The 16,308-nt window shown below is 50.8% G+C and overlaps 5 protein-coding genes across 5 annotated transcripts; 3 read left to right on the forward strand and 2 right to left on the reverse strand.

Moving 5' to 3' along the window:
- The first annotated feature begins 2,454 nt into the window (after window positions 1–2,454).
- TrAFT101_001730 (uncharacterized protein) lies at window positions 2,455–5,029 on the forward strand. Its single transcript, XM_024899646.2, has one exon. It carries the CDS (start codon window positions 3,281–3,283, stop codon window positions 4,562–4,564), a length of 1,284 nt encoding a protein of 427 aa, XP_024762852.2. The 5' UTR covers window positions 2,455–3,280; the 3' UTR covers window positions 4,565–5,029.
- A 766-nt stretch (window positions 5,030–5,795) lies between these two features.
- On the forward strand, window positions 5,796–8,120 carry TrAFT101_001731 (uncharacterized protein). Its single transcript, XM_024902392.2, has 7 exons — window positions 5,796–6,114; window positions 6,245–6,292; window positions 6,391–6,463; window positions 6,520–6,599; window positions 6,662–6,976; window positions 7,034–7,477; window positions 7,548–8,120. The coding sequence occupies exons 1-7, from the start codon at window positions 6,097–6,099 to the stop codon at window positions 7,671–7,673; spliced, it is 1,104 nt and encodes a 367-aa protein (XP_024762853.1). The 5' UTR covers window positions 5,796–6,096; the 3' UTR covers window positions 7,674–8,120.
- An 8-nt stretch (window positions 8,121–8,128) lies between these two features.
- On the reverse strand, window positions 8,129–10,252 carry TrAFT101_001732 (uncharacterized protein). Its single transcript, XM_024907782.2, has one exon. The coding sequence runs from the start codon at window positions 10,137–10,139 to the stop codon at window positions 8,427–8,429; it is 1,713 nt and encodes a 570-aa protein (XP_024762854.2). The 5' UTR covers window positions 10,140–10,252; the 3' UTR covers window positions 8,129–8,426.
- Window positions 10,253–10,473: 221 nt separating this feature from the next.
- BRE1 (E3 ubiquitin-protein ligase bre1) lies at window positions 10,474–15,541 on the forward strand. The gene is made up of 5 exons (XM_066126401.1): window positions 10,474–10,844; window positions 11,231–11,374; window positions 11,430–11,487; window positions 11,557–13,166; window positions 13,238–15,541. Exons 1-5 carry the CDS (start codon window positions 10,662–10,664, stop codon window positions 13,409–13,411), a joined length of 2,169 nt encoding a protein of 722 aa, XP_065982502.1. The 5' UTR covers window positions 10,474–10,661; the 3' UTR covers window positions 13,412–15,541.
- On the reverse strand, window positions 13,842–15,739 carry TrAFT101_001734 (uncharacterized protein). Its single transcript, XM_024909600.2, has 2 exons — window positions 15,723–15,739; window positions 13,842–15,666 (listed from the first exon to the last, which is right to left on the reverse strand). The coding sequence occupies exon 2, from the start codon at window positions 14,920–14,922 to the stop codon at window positions 14,008–14,010; it is 915 nt and encodes a 304-aa protein (XP_024762856.2). The 5' UTR covers window positions 14,923–15,666; window positions 15,723–15,739; the 3' UTR covers window positions 13,842–14,007.
- Window positions 15,740–16,308: the final 569 nt, after the last annotated feature.

Consider the following 16,308-nt stretch of genomic DNA (forward strand, 5'->3'; position numbering starts at 1 on the left):
GCTCCACTTGGCAGACAAGTCCTAGGCCCCCAGGCACATGCAGTAACATAGGCCCCTTGCCTGAAGCGGCAGTATTCCTGTGTGTGCAGTACGGAGCATTTGCTTCGTATAAGTGTAAAGTGCCGATGTTGCTGACGGGAATCGGCTGTAGGCAGCACGCGACGGTTGCTTGAGTGCTACTGTGCTTTGTAAGTGCTGATTGGATTGTTGAAATAGTATCTGCATGTGCAAGCACGTGCAAGTGCCGACACAGCAAGCAATGTGAGAACCGTTGCTAGTAGAGATTGGTGTTTCTAGGCTGCCTAAGGTGCGCACTGCGGGCTCCCCTTTCAAGCTTACCAATAGCATCTAATTCAATGCATGCAACAGTACTCCGTATGTATGTACATACACGTACATACACCCACGAGAGAGATTGCATGCATGCACACGAGTAGCGGTATGGCCTTGCTGATATGGCTGTGCACGAGTAAGAAGCATCGTATCGAATGCAGGTACCGATGGGCTTCGCCTCGCCTGCAGAAGCGAGAAACATTCTTCAACACGCCGTGTCGCAGCCACTCCCACACGTGGCTGAGCAGGTCCAAACGAGATTCATTCTGGGGATGAGTCGACAGCACCCCGTCCCGCACTCCAGATGGTTCGCAATGTGAGACTGCCGGGCCCATGCCTGAGCCCGCGCTCGCCGTCATTATGAGGTTTGCAATGTTCTTTTGAGCGCCCAGGCACAGAAACGGGCCAAGAGCGAGCCAAAAGGGGGAATCAGCTCTCCACCGAGGCGCCGGCAGAGTTTGGAGCTACTGTGCCTTGGAACAGGAAGAAAAAGCTGCCACGGCCAATTTGTTTACATGACGGCGCGCAATTGTTTCGCGTCTTAGTCTGGGGAGGGACTGGAGACTATTGCGGGAAATGAAATAGGATCAGAATTATCGAAATATTGAAACGAAAGCTGCTTTGTTTTGTTTTGTCTTTCAATAATTTTCTCTGCTTCCATCTTCTTCGCCCTTCCAAAACGTGGTGTTTTTTTCAGGGGGCAGGCCAGCCCGGCAACGGCTGGATTTTGTTTCCACTTGCCACGGTTTAACCACGGGGACAAATCTGAGATGGGGAGCTGATGACACGTAAGATGGCGAGCATGGGACAAAGTACATGGACATGATTCATTCACGGGACAGCAACGGAAATATGGGGCGTGTAGGGGACTTTGCCCTGGCAATGGGCGTTTGGCTGAATTATCAATTTTGCCAAGTTCTGCCCTTGCTGCCCAGAGCAGATGGGCAATGCAGGTTAGGGCTTCCGATTCGTACAGGCGTCGGAGGCTTTTATGCTTGCATATCCAGGTTCCGCCCTAGGTTTATTCCCAGATGTAATCCGACGGGCGACGATTGCCCTGCTCAAAAGGACAAAAAAATTAAGAAAAGCTTTTACGCGAGGAACTAACAGGGATTTTTCAGGGAATCAACCAAGCCCTAGGAGAGAATGAAGAAGCAACCGGGCGAAGAGCCAAGTGGGAAGAAGAGGAGCCCGGCAAAACGAGACAGTGTGTGCAATTATGGAGCAGTACCTCGGACATCGTACTCTTCAGCGCTGCTGCCGTCGTACAGGTACCTGTCATCTTGGCCCCGATATGCTTATGGATCCCCTCCCCTCGGCCCTCGTTACATGCCAGGAGTTTCCGTGGCGCCGGGTTGCTAAAATGGGACGCAACCGCTGTCCCAGAGCCGTGGACCTCTCGGTACTTTGCGCGCAGGTACCCTTTCACCGCACACAGGAGAGGGTCTACTTGTGCCTGCGCCCAGGGGTTTCGTACCCTGGCCCTCAGACGGATGGCTTCTGCCCTTCACATCCTCCCACTTACTCGCCTCTGTTGCTGTGTTTTGTTGTCTCAATCGCTTCTATTTACTTCAAACCATGTACAACATTGACGTCAAGTCTCGTGATGAATATGTTCTCGTATATACAAAGTACATGCAAGGACTTGGAAAAAGGTGGTGGTTGCGAGGGTTCATGCGATTAAGTTTAACTTTGCCTGCCCTGTCAGGTCATGCCTCGTTCAAAAGCTGTTGCTCGTTGCGTCTGCTTTATATTATGCAGCCATCTCGGCCAGGAACGGCTGACGCTCGCTCTATAAGCAACGGCGGAAAGCATGTTTTCCATCTATTGGAACTGTCAATATAATATACTTTGCATCTAAAGGGCTCAATGCTCAAAACAGTTCATCAGCCGCTGCTCAAAAGCTACAGCATGACCAAAAAAGAATAACGTGTAATAAACACCAAGCAAACAACAAGGAGACGGCTCCGTTTGTGCTCTGCCTAGGCAAATTCTTTTCCCGGCTGCTCCGCCGTCTATTCTCTTCTTGTTTATGTAAAACAGCCAAAACAACAAGGGCCCCCTCCGGTTGGGCTGAGAGCCAAAGTTTGACATACCCCTGTCACGATGCAAGGTTGCCCTTCCCAAGATGTCCCGTCCCCTGTCCCTGCATCCACCTCTGCAGCAGAAGAACGAAGGAGAAAAAAAAAATCAAAAAAAATCTCACCTACTGTATACCGTGGTGTACCTGCTTTACGCACGCCCGGATGCCCTTCCGCGCAAGTCGTTTTTAGTAAGGCCTATGCCAGGCCCCGAACGCGTATTCCCCGAGAGGATGAGGTTCTGCGAGCTTTTAGTGTAGCTCTTCCCCCTCATCCTGGACCGGTCTTGTTCCTTTTTTCCTCTCGCTCTTTTTCTTCTTTTTCACTTCTCCAGGCTATCCACCCTCCTGTGGTGCTTCTCTCTTTCTACCTCCCCATCCGGAATGCCTGCTCCAAAGCCGCTGTAACACTCCTTTTGCTTGCTCAATCGAATCGATGAGAGCATTACCTGGCTTCCTGCCGACCTTCGTTTGCCGTGGCTACTGTCGCCTGTCTCAGCTATCACTTATCACAAAAAATCACAAGCCCCGGATTCCCACCATCTGCCGGATCTAAAGAAGGGCACTAGAGAACGAGCTGCAGCATCACATCGATCGCACCAACACCTCGAGAATTTTTTTGTTGGCTCTTGTCCATTGCCATCGTTGGGCTTTGCTTTTTTTATTTTTATCTTCCTGGTCGAGCTGGCGGTTGACGATCTGTGCGCGCCCGCATTGTCACTCTCTGAATAGCCAATCGGCTACCCGCTTGGCGCAAGCCTCTGTGTTTCAGTCCTCTCTCTCATACCGCTTGGAATTCTTCCAAACAACAATCCTTTCTTCTTCCGGTTTCCCCTCTTGGGCTGGCCACGCTCATTTTGGCCAACAATGCCTCGAATCATTTCTATTGCGCTGGGAGCGCTCACGTTTGTCACCACGACGGCCACGCTGTGCACACAGATTGCCATCAGTGTAAGCGTTCCTCAGTCATCACCCGGCAGAATAACATCAAGTGTCGCTGCGGCATTCGAAGCCGCAATTCTGGCCCTCCTGGCATGGCTTATCGCGGCCGATATTCTATCTGCATTTCCAGGGCGATCCAAGCCGCTACGGAACATCCTCTATGGTCTCAAGATCTCGGCTTGTGTCATTGCGACAGTGACCTCAATCGTTGCACTGGTGTACTTGGCCCAGGCCGATGGAGGAGACAATCAACACCTTCTTGTCGGATCTTCCATCACACTTGCGCTGGCCATTGCTAGTCAAATCCTATATACTATTCACCAGTTCTTTTTCACTTCTGCAGACGGTAGCAAAGACGTAGAGAACGGACGATCGCGCAAGGTTAACCTCAAGACCATCAGATATAGCCAGACAATGCCTATCACGGATGAGACGAATCCCACTGCACAGCTGGAATCTCAGGGCAATCGAAGTCGCTCCAATTCGGCTGACCGCAAGTCAATGGCTGAGACTGTCGCATCGTCCGTGACTTATGTATCACATTCAATTCGCTCCGTTTCGAGCAAGTCAAAGATGCGCTCTTCAAAGGAGAGGAGCCGCTCCATGTCGGTGGATTCGACCGCCAACCGAAGTACCATGGGTGACGACGCTTTTGATTCCTGGGATACCTCAACGGTAGACGTACACAACCGAGAGGCTGTTATGGAAATTTCAACACCTACGCAAAGCAAGCCTCGCGGACTCGAAACCATTCCTGCCAGCCCTGTGGCCAGCCGGAGTCCATCGCCGCAGTCCTTTGTCGAACTTGAACCGCCTCGTATTCAAACCCGCCGTCGAAGCCGAAGCTACAGCCCCGTGTCTATCAAACGGGAGCTTCGTGATCTGCCGGGCGCAAACAGCAGCGAAGCTCATATCCATCCTCTATTCCGATCCGACTCTCCTGACCCGCATCCCTTTGCAACGCCTGGCACTATCGTCATGGCGGCGCCAGATGCGGCACGAGTCCTTGTCCGCCAGTCGAGCAGCCTATCCCTCAACCGCATGCGAAGCGACAGCTTGCCGATCGCGCCTCCTAACCTGAACAGGCACGACGGCTATGATTCCAGGTCGCTGAGAATGTACCGGTCTGAGCTGGATCTCAGCGAACAGGCTGCAGGTGACATGGACATGGCACCTCCTGCGCCTGAATGGCTGCGCAGGGAACTATGATTGGGCTATAGAAGGGGACCTTTAACGACTTAACGTATCTGAATTTTTTTTTCTTTTCTCTTATTTATTATTCCCTCCTTTATCTTTTAACGAACCCGAACCATTTTTATCGACTTCATGGGGGACGCCAGAACACCGGAACAAATGGAAAATATACGTTAGAAAGGATATGGATGGAAACATGGCGTTGATACCATTTTGTTGTTGGCCAAAGTATTAGATGAGCGTGGCGTTGGATGCCCTTTTCATTTTCATTGATCTTGCCATTATACCTTCTCTTTCTTCAGGGATGCACATATAGCATGTGTATACATCCCTCTAGACTTCACTTCGCTTCGTCGGCAGACTATATTTAGCAAATAAAAGCAACGTCATATTTGACCTTGGTATTAGCGTTTATGATGTAGTTGAAGTGGATGCCAAGTGATAGGCGATCCGTTGTGGCTAATGACATGTGATTGGAAGCTTCAACTCTATGTGACTATTTAGTAGCCAATTCTCGAGTACCTCCCTGTGCCTGTAGCAGGACTAGCATTACCAATACACAAGAAGGCGCAAGTGGCGCTAGAATACACTCATGGGCTAATCCGAGGCTCGGGAGCCAAGTATTAAGTCTCGGCTCGTTGGGGTACTTGGCTGCGCATATCGCGATGCACCGGACTCGATGTACCTTGACCAGGCAGCAGGCAGTCGTGGCGTATGTCATCAGTGATGTTGGACTGCAGTGGCATGCAAATCTACATGGGCGTTGGGAAAACTCTAGATGCGAAATTACGCGGCCCTTGATGGCTGGTGCCTTGGAGGACTCCATACACATATAGGTTAGTAGGTACTAGGTAGGTATGCACAAGGTAGAGTGGCAGTTTTGCGACTCTGGCGCTGCTGCTTTTATTTTCGTTGTCTTGATGTGGCTGAGAATCAAGTCTCACTACTATGGTACTCTGGCTAAACTCGTAGCCCGGCTTGTCGACAGTGCAAGACAACGGTAAGAATAAAGACAGGCAAGCGGCTACCACTAGTAATGTAACACTGTCAAGGCATAGAGCATCCATCTTAGTTCTGCCTGTCTCGTAGCAGCTTTCACGCCAGATATCGGCCCTCGTGGTCATACAAAGCAGCCAAGCACATACAGCTGCATGCAATGCATGTGCCCCAAAAGCCACCGCAGACAAGCAGCCAGCAGCTTAGTAGTCCCCAGTGGAGTCCTTCAGCGCTTTTGCCGCTCTCCCCACCACTAAGACTGCCGCACGCTTCTCTCGCTTGACCCCACCCTCTGCAAAGCCCAGGGCCGCAGCCTGAATAACTTCCACCTCTTCCAAATCTGCCTCGACATACGATCCCGCCTGTCGCCTCTGCCCTCCAGCGGCGCACTCCTCTATCCATCTCCATCGATAGCTTTTCTCTCTCTAGCCGACCCTTGCGCATTCGTATCTGCTGCCCGCCTGCGACGACAACAGCGAGGCATCCCGCTCGACCTTTTTCTCCCCTCCCATCCGACGCAGCCACATCGCTGCCAGACACATCTGCCCATCATGAAGGTCACATTTCGAGTATGTCGCCAGCAATAGCCCGGCCTGCGCGGAGCATCATACGAGCTTCAGCATGGCTACGATATCTCCATTTTCCCTCCAGTCGATAGTTTCGTTCATCCATTGTGGCTAACATTCATCTTTCCTCCAGGATCTCAAGCAACAAAAATTCGTCCTCGATGTAGAGCCCACAGACCAAGTACGTCTTTTGTCATCCATACCTGCGAAAGCTACCCGTATTATCGTCGCTTATCGCCCTTGTTGGAGTCGACTACTAACCACGGTGCTCTCTATCAGATCTCCGCCGTCAAGGAGAAGATCGCGGCCGAGAAGGGCTGGGACCCCAAGAGCCAGAAACTCATCTACTCAGGTTTGATATACCCTGCCTTCGCACTGTTGCGCTGCGCTGGTTCTGACCTGATACAGGCAAAATCTTGAAGGATGACGATACCGTTCAGTCATACAATATTGAGGAGAAGGGGTTTGTTGTCTGTATGGTGAACAAGGTATAGCCTGATATCGGAATACCATGATAGCTCTTTTCACGGTCTAACTTTTGCCACAATAGCCCAGGCCCGCCGCCGCCGCACCCTCTGCCGCCGCCGCAGCACCGCCAGCTACTCCTGCGCAACGAGTTCCTAGCACACCTGCTGTGCCCCCTGCTCCCTCTCAGACTTCTAGCCAACCCCCCCCTCCAGCAACACCGACTCCGAACCGCTCCGTCGAGTCGCCGGCCGGCGGTGTTTCTGGCTTGGCCATGGGTGCCGAGCGCGCCGAGGCTATCGCTAACATGGAAGCCATGGGCTTCGAGAGAACCCAAATCGAGGCGGCTATGCGTGCCGCCTTTAACAACCCCGACAGAGCTGTTGAATATCTTCTAACTGTGGGTACCGTGTAAAGCTATTACTTGGTTGCCATTTTCACTAACATGAGTTCCAAGGGTATCCCCGAGAACATCCAACAAGAGCAGCAACAACGAGCGAGCCAACAGCAGGCCGCCACCGCAACTGCAGCTGCTGCCCCTGCTACTGATGACGATGGTGGTGTTAATCTGTTTGATCTTGCTGCTCAGCGAAGAGGTGGCGGCGGCGGCGATGCCCCCGCGGCCGCTGGCGCTGGACAGGGCGACCTGGGCAACCTTGATTTCCTTCGTCACAATGCTCAGTTCCAACAGCTTCGTCAAGTAGTTCAGCAGCAGCCCCAAATGCTTGAGCCTATTCTGCAACAGCTCGGTGCCGGCAACCCTCAGCTTGCCCAGCTGATTGCTTCGAACCCCGACCAATTCCTGCAGCTCCTTGGTGAGGATGCTGATGATGACGTTCCCCTGCCCCCCGGTGCCCAGGCCATCTCTGTTACAGAAGAGGAGCGTGATGCGATTGAGCGGGTCAGTATTCTTTCTCTATTATTCCTTCGTCTGTACTAGTGATGAATACCCTTGTTAACAAAGCTTACAGTTATGCCGACTTGGATTTGACCGGGACCAAGCCATCCAGGCCTACTTTGCCTGCGATAAGAATGAGGAGCTTGCGGCAAACTTCCTCTTCGATCAGCCAGAGGACGATGAGCCACCGTCGAACTAAGAAGATAATTTCGTGGGAAGCTGAGAGGCTGTTGGAGCGTTTCAATTGTAATGAGCAAAGGAAATACATGGGAGGACAAATGGAAGATTATTTTGATAATTTGGCAACATTAAGGCGTAGGATGACCTCGTGGGGCGAACGACCGTAATAATGCTGCTGCTTTTTGAAAATCAAGTATCATTTGGGGGTTGGACCTGGTCGAAAGAAAGAAAGAAAGCGCCGGCCCATTGCACCCAAGGCAGGACGAGAACAGGCGAGACGAGGACGCGGGATGCAGGACGCTTTGATAGGTTATATGGAAGCTACTTACTCTGATATCGAATTTGGCAAAACCAAAAAAAGTCGTTAAAGCAGATTTGTGTCTAAATTTCATTTAGGATTTTTAATCCTCTGTCGTGAAGAGTAAGTCGCAGATATCTAGGATGGTAATATATGAACAAATCGAACAGTAAGTTCTTGAGTATTGTTTTTTTATACTGAATAAATGAACGAATGAATCATCTTTGTTCTGTCCATAACTAAGTACATGTAGTTCTCAAATCGCAAAGAAAACCCCACTTCATAAAACATCTGAGGGGTATTATTGTCCTTCCAAAATCCTTAAATATCCTTCCTTTGCCTGAGCTAAATGTCCTTGTTGCTCTAAAAATTAAAACGCCGATACTATGCCGAAAAGCAGATTTGAGAAAGCAAAAGCAAAATGAAAAGAGAGAAAAATGCCAATGGGGGGAAAACGCGCAATGAATTTCAGATTCAAGCTTCCGCAGAAATGATTGGTTCGCCGTTTAGCCCATACTGTATAGCCTGCTTCCCCTTCTTGCCCTTCTTCTTCTTCTTCCCCGAGGCGTCTTCGTCCGCGAACAGCTCCTCGCGCTTCTTGCGCATGATTTCGGCCTGTTCGTCGGCGACGCGCTTCTGCTCGGCCTCGAAGTCATCTTGGATCTTGCGCTGCTCAGCCTCGATGGACTCGACGGATTCGAACTCAATGCCCGTAAAGGCCTTGTACTCGTCAATGTCGATCCGGACCGTCTTTTCGCCTATGAGCGCGGCGTTGAGGAGATGGGGGCAGTGGCGCTCTTCGCGGTTGTATTTTAACTTTACGTGTCGGCGCTGCTTGTTGGGGAACATCCGGGAGATCATCTCGAATTCTGTTCCAAACATGCGAAGGCCTCGGTAGAAGAGCTCTGTTTCTTCTTCGGTCCAAATGTTTGGCCCCTTTAATTTTGAAGTGTTCATAAACGAACTACTGGTGATGAGCCTAGTGAAATCGTTTTCTTCCACCGTCTCCATGTCACCTCGTGCTGCTGCGGCACGAGCATGTCGATCCATGACCAATGAACTTTGATCGATAATGATCTGTCCATCGACGATTCGGAACTGGGGACCAGAGGCAGGTGCTGGTGAAGACGCGGCGGTTGGTGTAGCGCTTTTGCTCTTGATTGCCGGGTCTCCTGGTACTTCTGGGGCTTCTGACCCATCACGGCTGGTGTCGCCCATCATCTTCTTGACTTTAGATCTTACTCTCGCTTGTCGTTCTCGCTCTCGTAGTTCGTCGTGGCGGCTGAACTTTTTGCCAATATGTAAATCTTTTGTCAAGTCTGTCATTTTTAGGTTCTGCAGATCCACCACCTGTGTTTCCGCGTCCTCTGGTGTTACTGAGCGAGCTCTCCTCGCTCTAGTTCGGGGTGTTGTTGTCCCATCCTGAGTAGACGCCTTGCGCTGCCTAGGCTTGGCAGCGGCGGTGCCACTCTCGTTTTCTGATGCCTTGCGCTGACGCTTTTTTGGCCGTGCCTCGGCGTCCACGTCCCCATCAGCACCCTCCGCTGCTGAGGCGGGTGCTTTCCTTCTAGTTCTTGGTTTCGGCGCCGTGGAAGATGCTGGTGTGACTTCCTGAGCGACAAGTGGTGAAGTTTGTGATGCATCTGTACCTGCCGATGTTTCGGGCGTAGTGTCCTGGATATCTTGTGTTGGACGTGGTGGATCTCTTAGTTCCGGCGCAATGTTGTGATCTTCAACAATGGGCGGCGGCTCTCTTGGTTTATTTGCCTTCGGCGGCTCTAAGTGCTGCGCATCTGTTGTCGCAGCTTCTACTGTTGTGCTGGAAGAGATATTTGACCCTTGCGGAACGCTTGGTTGTTGTGCTTCGGGCAGCTGGACGTCCTCTTGAGGCTTAAGGCTAGAGACATCCTGAGTCGACGGCTCAGATGTGATAATGGAGCTGGCTCTCGCAGCATCAGAAGATTCTGGCGAGGTGATGTTTTCCGATTCGCTTGTGCTGATGGCGTTATTTGAACTCTCTCGGGCGTCGAGGCTTGGGCTTTCAACTACTGCGATAGATACAGATTCCGGTTCGATGACCTCTTTCTCGGTTTCAACATCTGCGGCGGGGATCGCGGGGCGTGGTCGTGCAGATGGGATTCTTGGTTTGAAGGCAAGGCCGCCCTTCTTCTTGAACATGGAACTCATTTCGGCTTAGTGGTGTGGCATGCAAAGTAAAGCGCGGCCGCTGGTTGGGTTTACTCCATTTGACATGTAGATGGTAAAAACAAAAGATGCTGCGCCGCGCTTGAAAGATAGGAAAGTTAGTCAATCTTAATCGGCCAATTTTTTTTTTTTTTACAATGCGCCAAACGGTTCTTCGGATAAGCCAGAAAAGTTGGTTGCAGAAGTGGGGTGCATGACAAGCGTTTCCGGGCTTTAGCCGAAACATGCATCCGATAAGCAGAAAACTCGATCAGGCTAGAGCTGCACTAGGCTTGGTTTGGCGCGCAGACGTGCCTCTTTGCTTTGCGAGGCAACTTCGAAATTTCAACTCCTTGTCGGACTCTGCCTCTGCATCTCCTCCTTGCTGACCGTCGCGCCCTGCCACATGAACGCTTGCGCGAGCAGTCCAAGGACGACATCAGCCTGAGAGTATTCTTTGCTTCTTCCTGTTCCCCTCTGCTCGCCCTCCACCCTCCCTGCCGGCCCTCCCTGACGCGCCTTCTCATGCCTGTGGCAACGACACCCTCTGCCTCGCCTCGTCCATCCACGCTCGTGAAGATGGACGACAGGAAGAGACCCGCTATCAGCGGCGCTGAGGACCTGGCTCCTCCCAGCAAGAGGGTCGCCATCAATGGCTCCAAGGCCAAGGACGACAACACGGATATGAAGGAAGAAACCTGGATTGAAGTGAGTGTCGCATGATCCCACTCCCCGTCCCATCCGCCCACGAGACACCCCGGTATGGGGATTGCATCTCCTCGTTCTCTTGGGCATGTTGCTGTCCCGCCATCAATTCCGCTCGCCCTGTCAGCTACAGCCCTTATTGGGGGCGTCGTTGCTGGATGATAGTGCTCACCAAGCCAGTGATGTTGCTCATTGCTTAGCGAGAGCGATTAGCGGCTTCTTTGCTTCCTAAAAATCCAAGAGAAAAACAATTCAAAATCAGTAATACGCTCTGCATATCAATCCTCTTGCCGCGCGGTGCATATATCGTGATTCTATTCAACGCGTCATTCATTCCACGCAACGACCAACTCCTTGAGAACAACGTGGCGCTGACTGGGCATAATCAGGTGTATACGAAGGGAGCGATCTACCGCCAAATGCAAGAATACAGCCGCAAGGCTCTGACGGCCGAATCGCGCTTGGAAGAATTACATAAAAGATCCGTGCATCACGACGATCATTTGCGAATAGTCGATGCATGGTGGCGACAGGTATGTGCATTTCCACCGTATTATTTGTCGCTGTCTGACTAATATTCGTGCATAGCTTATAGAGGAGCTCGAATTAATAGCCGCGTCAAAAATAACCCCCACAGAAAAAACCGGTATGTCTCTACTTCATACTTAATTGGCGAGACTGAAATCCAATTTTTTTCTAACCCTTTACATAATAGAAGGCCCTTATCTCACAAGCGTAAACTTTAAGGATTTACATGATTTCCAAGTACACTTACAAGAAAAGGGAAAATCGATCAGAGCGAAAGCCGAAACGCTGCTCAGTCAAGTCGCTGCCCAGCGACAACATCTTTCCCCCAAGACAGCCGAGCTTGAGAGCAGAGTCGCTAGTCTTCTGGCCGCACAGAAAGAGTATTTCCTCAAACTTGACCGACTAAGCGGAGAGAAGGATCAACTTTCAGAGCAACTTAATGCGGCAACGTTACGATACTTCAAGGCCGAAAAGAAATTGGATCGCGCTAAAAGTGCCCAAGTCCAAAGGTTGGAACAACAAGCATTTGCTAATGCCACGCGGCCTGTTACGACACCTACTGAGGGAGCACCGGAACCTAATGAAGCAAATGGCACTGTCAACGAATTACTAGTCAAGTATGAAGAGGCTACAGCCGCTGCCGCGAAGCAAAAAGAGCAGCTGGAAACCCTTCTCGCGGACCTCAAAACTGCACAGGAGGAAAACACGAGCTTGAAATCTCGACGAGACACCTTTACCGACGAAGACTACATCAGAACTGATGTTTTCAAACAGTTCAAGAGCCAAAACGAGGATCTTATCAAACGAATAAACACCCTGGAAGCTACCAACAAGCAACTTCGCGAGGAGGCCGAAAAGCTTCAGGCAGAGCGAACGGCATTCCGAACCCAGCTTGAGGCAGATATGAACCAGGTGGCACAGGATTACGAAGCTGATATTGCAGCGCGAGATCAGGATTTAACCCGCGTGCGATCTGCCCGCGATGAAATTCTTGCCGAAAATGTGCAACGAAGGGCAAATGCGGAGCAAGAGAAGATTGCAATGGAGCACATCAAGGAACTAGTGTCAGCAAAGGAAGACAGGATATCGGCGCTAGAATTGGAACTTGCTCGCTTACAGCCAGCAGAAGACGAAACGATGGGCGATGCTGGCGACGCCGAGGATATTACGGAAGTGGAACTCCGGCAAAAGTATAAGAAGCTGAAGCAGGATTTCAATTCCATTAACTTGGAGCTGCCCGCAATGGAGAAGGCGTACAAGAAGATGAAGGATCTCGCTCAAAAGAAAGTGCTCGACTACGCTGCTCTGGAAGAGAAGGTGGCTATTCTAATTGCTGAAAAGAGCAAAGCCGATCAGAAATACTTCTCCGCTCGAAAGGACGCCGACAACCGAAACAGTGAGATCAGATCTCTGAGGCACCAGAGCGGAAAGACGGCTGAGATCATTGCTCAGCTGAAGGACTTTGAATCTCAGAATCGGACTTTGCTATCGAATCTGGAGAAGCAGGTGGCGGATCTGAAGCAGGCCAACGCAGCCCTTGTTTCGGAAAACAAGAAGATGGAATCCAATAGCCTCGAGGCTGCCAGGCGAGCGGAGTCTGCTGCGAAGCAAGTCGGCGAACTGAGCAATCTGGTAAAGGCGAAGGATGCATCAACGGCTGTCATCAGAGAGCGAAACGCAACGCAAGAGGTCGAAGTTGAGAAGATCAAGGTCCGCCTCGAGCATATACAGAAGGATCGAGACAACTGGAAGAACAAGGCGCTAAGTAACTCATCAGAAGAAGAAGACATGCTTCGAGTACGTTTATCCCCTATCATTTCGTTGCATTTCTTTTGCGTCCATTTGATGCTAACATTTGTGGAAAATAGACCATGGCTTTGTGTACGGTATGCCGCACCAACTTCAAGAACACTGCACTCAAAACCTGCGGTCATCTCTTCTGTAACAAGTGTGTGGATGATCGTATAAGCAACCGTATGCGAAAGTGTCCTAGTTGTTCGAGAGCATTCGACAAGATGGATGTTATGCAGGTTCACTTTTAAAAAGAAAATTTTTTAAAAATGAATTTTTAACGTTTTGTCTTGAATCTTTCGAGAACTTGTGTTTTGTCTGTTTGCTTTGCATTTTTTTTTAACCTTTTTCCATTTTTTTTCGCATATGATTCCACGGAGGAACGACTAGAAATTTATATCGACAACGTCACGAGATCTATCCAAATGTGTTATAGGCGCAAAGGGGGATGGGGAGTTGCTAGCGGTCGGATCCGCAGCGGATGTTATGACACCTACCAACTATGTGTCAATTTTGTTTTCCAAATCTTTCGAAGAAAAGGTATAGGGGTCGGCATGTTGGACAATGTAGCACCAGTGTATGTTTACCGGCAAAAAGGATATGAAGGGGGGCTTCCAATCTTGTACATAATGTGAAGGAGGATGATGGGCAGATAATAGGTCGCTGCCCAAAGGCTCTACGAGGATTGAGCTGGGTTGGATAAGAGAGTAGCCGCAAGTTCGGCGCAGTTCTGACCCCATTGCTTGATATGTTTTGCTTATTTGTGCTTGCTATGTTCTAGTGCTTCATACTTTATAGCACACGTATATACCTACATAGTACAGAAAAACAAAAAACAAATAGGCGACTATCTGCGACTCGTTGAGCCGAAGCCTGTGCTCTCATGGCGAGAGGAGCTAGAACTTGAACCAGAGCCGGAAGAGAAAGATTGTGAGCTCGACGGCCCAGCACCCCATCGCCGTGAAGCGTACCTGTCTTCTCGCCGATTGTTTCGGTTTCCAGCCAAGTAACCAGCCGCTGCTCCTCCAGCAAGCCCACTCCAAAATCCAGGCGTCCATCCTTGCTGAGATTGATCGGGCTTTGTTCCGGGATAAGGTGGTGGCGGATCATTTCCTGGGCCCCAGCCAGGGCCCCAGCCGCCGCCGCCGCCGCCGCCTCCTCCACCATATCCTCCCCGTCGAGGAGGGCGCTGTCTTGGGTCGGTCCCGTTACGCCATGCAGAGTACACTATCCATCCAAGAATGGCAAAGAAGATGACGGCAAATGCCCATGCGCCCAAATCAGTACCACCTTCACCGTCACTAAACCAGCGGCCATTCGGATTCGCCACGTTGGGATACCGCTTCTCGCCCTTGTCAGTCAATATGAGCCTGTACTCGACTCCACAACTGCCTTTGAGAACATATGGATCATCGGGTGAAGAGTAACCTTCACAGATGACGTCGGTGCTGCCCAGCTTGAACTCTTCTGGCAGCGAAGCGGTGCAGCTCCATTCTATGTCCTCGGTGCCATATGAGGAGCCTTGATTGGTGCAACGCAAGACGTCAATTGAATAGAGGTCGCAGACTGCCTTTGAGGAGATGCATTTAAGTTGCGGGATGGGTGCGACGCGGCGAGATGTAGTTTTTGCGCCGTTGCCACGCAGGGTAAGAGTTCGTACTTCCGAGAGGAGGATTGCGTTTTTGTTGGGTCGAGCAGCAAGAGATTGGAGGGGGAAGGCGGAAAGGAGGAAGACGACGAGGGCCAGAGGTTCGAAGAACATGGCTGGATTTTCTTTGCGGCTAGACTTGAAGAGCGTTTGTTTGAACTGAGGTTATTGATTCTTGGATATGCAAAGCTGCAGCGGGCTTGTGGGCTACGACATGGCGCAATGTGCTGAGAGACGTGATGTTGAAGTGAAGGCTAGAGATGGAAGTAGATGGTTGAGTTTGAGCGTATGGAAAGCGTTGGTGCCTTAGGAAAGGACACGATGTCCTGAGCGACTTGGGGTGTACGTATGCGTGGATGTTCTCCAATAGACCAGCTCTAGAGGCCAGAAGGAGATTTAAGCATGTTTGCTCCAGCTAGCGACGAGTCAGGATGACGGATGGGCTGTCCGCTAGAGGTGGCGCTATCGACGATTGCCTAATCTGTACGGAGCAGAGAGGCAGGCTACTGTCCGCAATGCTATAGGGGGCCAAACGTGGCATCACTTTTGTGTGTTTCTTTTATAGGTACTCCTCCACCCAGTCCCGCATTTTGGACGGTCCGCTTTGAGCACGATATACATACATATCTTCTGCCTCAAAGGCGATTCTTAGCGGATAATGGACAAACAGTCTTTTATGATGGTTTACTTCCTTTGGAGCAGTTGTAAAATGTACCAACCCAACCCCTCTTCCGGGCCACGAGTTGATACGGGTAGACAGCATGTGACGTACAGCACTGTCCTGAAGCGTACAAGTAATACAGAGCCGATGTGGATGTGTCAGCCATGGAGGTGTAGTATTAGTCGTAGTATTACGCGCTAAGACAAGCTTAATCCAGATCCAAAAATATAAAGGAACAGGATGAAATAGCTACCTCAAGACACATATTCTGGCTGTGGGATTTCCCAGAGTCTATGAATGACAGAGAACAGAGATTCCTAATGGGCAGACGAGCATCTTACATATAGTTCAAGGACGCGGCCCTACAGCCTAACCTACTGTGGCTGGCTGTCCAATCTATGCACAGACGATCTGGGATCGGGATGATTTGAGCGCAGTGGATATGTAGGGAGCCGGCAGCAAAGGTGCGCTAAGGCCTCGGCTGACTGTCCCTTGGGCTTCTCAAAGAGGCAATACGTGGCGGTTGTGCATATTACGAGGGACTTGGGATCAACGCCGGGTGGACCAATGCAGTGGCCCCTTGCAACGGAGCTTTGGAAGCTGGGCACAACAATGCTGTGTCAATGACGAAGAAGGGAATGGTATCTGCTGTTATAGGATGCCTTTTGTTGGTGAAGTCGAGGCATGCCTGGCTTGGGGACAAGAAGCCAGGCGGGAAAAGACGGAGAGGCAAGAAAAGGGTAGAATTGCAGGTGGCTGGCTGGACGAGTCATGTTGTGATGGCATGTCTTGGTTACGGAGTACGAAGCAATAAGACAAGCCAGTAAGAACCACGACGC

The sequence above is a fragment of the Trichoderma asperellum genome, chromosome 1 (genome assembly GCF_020647865.1).
Source record: "Trichoderma asperellum chromosome 1, complete sequence".
In the NCBI taxonomy this organism is placed as follows: domain Eukaryota; kingdom Fungi; phylum Ascomycota; class Sordariomycetes; order Hypocreales; family Hypocreaceae; genus Trichoderma; species Trichoderma asperellum.